Source organism: Syngnathus typhle, linkage group LG4 (assembly GCF_033458585.1).
Source record: "Syngnathus typhle isolate RoL2023-S1 ecotype Sweden linkage group LG4, RoL_Styp_1.0, whole genome shotgun sequence".
NCBI classification, from domain to species: domain Eukaryota; kingdom Metazoa; phylum Chordata; class Actinopteri; order Syngnathiformes; family Syngnathidae; genus Syngnathus; species Syngnathus typhle.
Window position 1 is genome coordinate 17,592,719 of NC_083741.1, and position 5,130 is coordinate 17,597,848.

At 43.2% G+C, this 5,130-nt stretch overlaps 1 protein-coding gene across 1 annotated transcript; it reads left to right on the plus strand.

Moving 5' to 3' along the window:
• Window positions 1-2,301: 2,301 nt before the first annotated feature.
• Window positions 2,302-4,264, plus strand: si:ch73-167i17.6 (regulator of G-protein signaling 9-binding protein). The gene has a single exon (XM_061277049.1). It carries the CDS (start codon window positions 2,781-2,783, stop codon window positions 3,519-3,521), a length of 741 nt encoding a protein of 246 aa, XP_061133033.1. The 5' UTR covers window positions 2,302-2,780; the 3' UTR covers window positions 3,522-4,264.
• Window positions 4,265-5,130: the final 866 nt, after the last annotated feature.

A 5,130-nucleotide genomic window follows, 5' to 3' on the forward strand; every position in this document is an offset into this window, starting at 1 on the left:
CCGACAATTGGTTTCGGGTAAGGCTGGGCATTAAGATTGGAATGCACAAAATATTGGAATAATATCGTATGAAGGCGCCCCGCTCGCTTGACAAACGTTCCTTTCGATGGAACATCTATCGTGCTGATGCGTTGATTACCTTGGGAAAAATAACTGAAGGCACCCCAGCAAGAGGTTACAGGTTGCTATGGAAACACATTGAAAGGATTGCAGCTGCCGCAATCCAAACTGAAAGAACAACCCCAAAAAATTGGACGCAGGTATTTGTTGAGTCAGAAGCAAAAACATCTCAGACGCAGTCAGAATTACACTCATTAGAGGGTGAGCTGTACAAGAACTGCGGCAACAGATAATAATACTCCAATTAGATTGACAGTTGGAGACATGATTACTTTTACACAAAATAATCACGGTGTTTTTTGTAAAGATTGACTTTGGTGTTAGAAGCAAGATTATTATAGGCAGTGAAAAGGAAAAAAATTAACACTGCTTAAAAACTGAAGATTAATTGAAACGATGTTGCGTTTATAAAACTAACTCAAATTATAACAAAAATGTCATTTGTTTTAGTCTTTTTTAATTAATATCATCCAGTCGAGGAGCTTGCAGGGTAATTTGAAAAGCATTTATTTTGGTATCGCTTGTATGTCGGAATAAAAGAAGGGTGTAGTTTACTTTTACACAACAGCGAACTTTTTCACTTGACAAAGACTCCATATATAAAAAAACTAATTCTAAGACTCATAATAAAAAAATAAATACCCCCACACCCAAAAACACACACATGATAAAAACTAATTAATACAAACTGTAAGTAAAAACTGACCAGAATAAAAAATCCTAGTATAAACAACATAAACTTTGGCATAAGTGGGATCCAAGAACTGACTCCCCCGCTCTATCATTACACTGCAATAAATTTGAATATAGAGAAAAATTCAATTTATTTTTGTAGTTGAATTAAAAAAAAAAAATCATAGTTTACCACAGTACCTTGACTTATTTATCAATCAATAATGGGGATTCTAATCTTTGTAATGCAGACTCTGAAAAATCCCTTGTATCAGATTTTAACAGATAGTGTAGAGTATTTATCGTTTAAAAAATATGTCAGAAACATCGATCCAAATAAAACCACTGCATTATTCACAAGCCGGCGATATACGACACGGACAACAACCTGAGCTTCCTTCACTTCCCCTCTCTCTGTGTGTGTGCTCAAGTCTATTAGCGTTACACCGCTGTTACCGGATCATTAGGCACCATCCGTTTCAATAATTCAAAAAGAGCAAACAGGGCAAAGACGCCAAGTTGTGCCTTTGCCATCTCTCAACACAGCGGGGCCCGTGCAGGTAAACAACACATCATCTAAGCAGTGCAACAACCCAACTCCTCCGTTGGCAACTGTATGGGCATGCAGCTCGCGCTAGCTGGAGGAGTGAAGTGTGCGCAAAAAGGGCACAGTTGAAACCTCGGGCATGGAGTCATGCATGTCAGACTGCATGGGTTTTCTCCAAATACTGACTGGGACAACCTTCCAAATTTCAAAGGTATGAATATTAGATGGATTAAAATGTGTCTCTGTGAGTGGCAATCAGTTCAGGATGTACCTCACCCAAGAACAGCTGGGATAAGACATGGAATTATTATTATTATTATTACTTTTTTATGGCTGGCGATTATATCCAGTAATCTATTAGAAAAAAAATATGTATTTAGAAAAAAAACTACAACAATGAACTTGTCCTTATAATAGTCAAGTCAAGTTTATTTATATAGCCCTAAATCACAAGCAGTCTCAAAGGGCTTCAGATATACAAAACAAATTGACAATTATTCTCAAAGCATCCCTGATCTTAAGCTCCCAAGAGGGCAAGGAAAAACTAAATAAAAAACCAATAGACATATTTGTTTTTCTCACATTGTCGAATTAACTAATGCATAATCTTTAAAAAAAAAAAATCAATTTTGACCTTAAATGAAAGTTTCAAATAAAGTCACAATTGAAATTAGCTAAAATCACCACTGATTTACTTTCCATCACCAGAGTCTGTTTTTACTCTACAGTGTGCGCGTACTTTGGCCACCTCCGATTGTTGCAGTGACTAAAAAAAAAACCGCACAAAGCGGCCATCCAAGCCGCTGAAGCCGACAAGTCACGCTGATGGAATCTCCGGTACTGTACTGGCCTAACCCAATGACGCCTGCGTGCGTCCCTCACGTGATGAGCACCCTGGCGAGCCAATCAACGAGCTCGCTCGCTCGCTCGCACTCTCCCCCTCCTCCTCTGCAGCCCGTCACGGTGGACATCGCTTTCCGCGCGCACACGTGACCACAGAATGCGCTTAGTGGCATTTAAACATCATCCATTGCGCTTTCCGACACCAAAATAGACAAGGAATCAAACGGCGAACGTCTCCATGTCGAGTGGACCCTGTCTTCCCTCTTTAACGCCGAATGACTCTCTCCGACGTTACCTTCGGACTTGATTTTTTGGGCGCCCCTTATTTTTGCCACCTGTAGCTAAGTGTGGATATTTTTAAGAAACACATTGCGGGATTATTGCGCATCCGTGCGTAAAGGAGCGAGGGGGGGAAGCTAAATCCCATTTAAGGGCGCGTAAGCCTCCTGGAGAAGAAGCGGCATGCAGGATAGAAAGGAATGTGCACTCGCATAGGAGAGAGGTGATCCACGCAGATCGCCATTTCTCTCTTGTTTGTCATATTTCTGTGGAGGAACAGGAGGAGGAGGAGGAGGAGAGCGCGCGTCGGTGAGCAGCCATGGGCAAAGAGGAGTGTAAAACTATGCTGGATGCCCTGAATAAAGTGACGGCGTGCTACAGACACCTGGTCGTGGCTCTGGGCAGCACGTCGGACTCGCAAAACTTGCGCGAGGAGCTGAAGCGGACCCGCAAAAAGGCGCAGGAGCTGGCCGTGGCCAACCGGACTAAGCTGACTTCTCTTCTTAAAGACAAGAGCATCAGCAAGGAGGACCGCGCCGAGTACGAGCGGCTATGGGTGCTCTTCTCCAGCAGCATGGATCTACTGGAGGTGGACATGAAGCGCTCCCTGGAGATAGGTCAGGACTTCCCGCTCAAGGTGCCCACCAGGCACCTGATCCAGACGGGCATGACGGGCAGCACCAGCACAGTGGCGGCACGCGCCATGAGCGTGCAGAACATGAAGTACGAAGCGGACAGCAACATCGACACGGCCGACTTGCGGGACTTGCAGGCTGAGATCGGCCAGGTGAGCCAGATGATGGAGGAGATGGAGATGAAGGTGCAGGTGGCGCCGTGGGCCGTGGAAGCCAAGCAGGAGGCGGGCGCCGAGCTGAAGTCCAACATGAGTGTGGGAAATTCCTCTGTGGGTGTCATCTCCATCTGCGAGGAGGAACCCAAGGATGAGGAGGGGGGAGGTGGCGGCGACACGGGCTTCGCGTCCATCTGCGCTGTGTTCGTTTTCTTTGTCATCGTGACCGTGGCGGTGGTGCTTGGCTATCTGGTCATCAACATGTCCTGAAGAACAGCCCGTCCCTGGAGGGGGGCGTCAGCCCTTTGGTGCAGTGGTGCACAGTGGGGCACTTAACTACAGTACAGTAAGAGCATCTCTTACTGTCGTGATGTTCAAATTATCTTCCAAATTGCAGACAAAACCATAATTTGTGATTCATCTTGCACAATCAGGAATGTTGGAGATGATATAGGGCCACAATGAAAATAAAATCTTTTACGATATTCCCATAGTAATTGTATTGTAATCTCTTGATTACAACTCTATTTGTGGTTGTTGTTTTTTTCTTCCCAATGTGGCCGCTATTCGCCTTTAAAGCATTGCCAACAGAATTGTGCAGATATATTTGCCTCATCACAGCTACTTTTCGCTAAATAGAAATTATGGGGCACAATTATTTTTCCCCATTAGGTCAATATAAATAAATTCGTGTCCGAGATATCCTTGAGACAAAAAGACACACTGTGGAAATCATTCCCCATATAGTCGAATAAGGAATTCTTAATGGACAATTTTGCTATTGGATCATTATTGTGTGTTAAATATACACGACGGGCCATCTGCTGGACCTTGTAGGGCATTGCTCCTTTTTGCTCCTGATCATCACTGGAGGGAAGAGAGTGCATCCAAAAAGCAGCGCTTTTTTGGGGTCTTGCAAAAAAAAACTGGATTTGTAACAGACAGTAAGTTATTTGAATTGTCAATGTATTTGCACTAGATAAAAAAAAAAAAAAGAAAAAAAAAAAAAGAAAGACTGCCCATCAGGCCCAATTGGAGGTAAAGTGGGCCTGTCTTTAGGGTCCAGGAGGTTGTTTAACATTTGGGAAAGAGGATAGAATGGAGAAAAAAAAAAGAATAGTGTATAGAAGTTAAAATGTATTGTCCTTGTGGGTCAGTTGGGCTTTGCTACACAATCACAAGGAACATCATGGCGGGACATCAGACACACAACAAACATTAGACCCTGACAGGCATGATTTGTACGACATACCTCACACACGACAATACGCTATGCACCATTGGAGATCTTTTTTTCAACCAATTTAAGGCTTTTACGATTTGTGGTACAGAAAAAAAAAATGGATGGGTTCTTTCTCAGTGGTGGAATGGTAGCAGTTTTAAATATGAGGTTGCGTCTAGCGCATTGTGTGTTCTTTGCCTTTCTCGCCAGTCTGTCTTCATAAATGTGTTCAATTGCTAAGGCAGTATCTGGCCATCAGCGACACGTAATCCAAGTGGATTAGCGGGAGAGCTCACGTAGCCTGACTACTAAGTATGCTTTACATAGACTTGTTTAGAGCAAATGGAGCCAACTGACCAGGGGCAAAAGCATGAAAGGCAAAAGTTAGCTTTTCACAGGCTGGGTGTGATTTCATGGGCTCCGCTTGCGAGTCGGGCATCCGATTGCACATTAAATCACAATGCTAAAACAGTTCTTTGGAGAGTTGTGGACCTTTACAAGACCACCACAGTCTTTAAATAATGCACCAGTTCACTGTTAAGCTCGTGCTACTTTTCAGGGTTGAATGTACAGTATTTATTGCGACATGTGTACGTGTGTATATATATATATATATATATGAATAGAGGTTTTGTACAAAGAGTCATCTGTGTCAGA

Coding starts and splice junctions, on each gene's coding strand:
- si:ch73-167i17.6 (XM_061277049.1), top strand. CDS start 2,781: ATGGGCAAAGAGGAGTGTAAAACTATGCTGGATGCCCTGAATAAAGTG.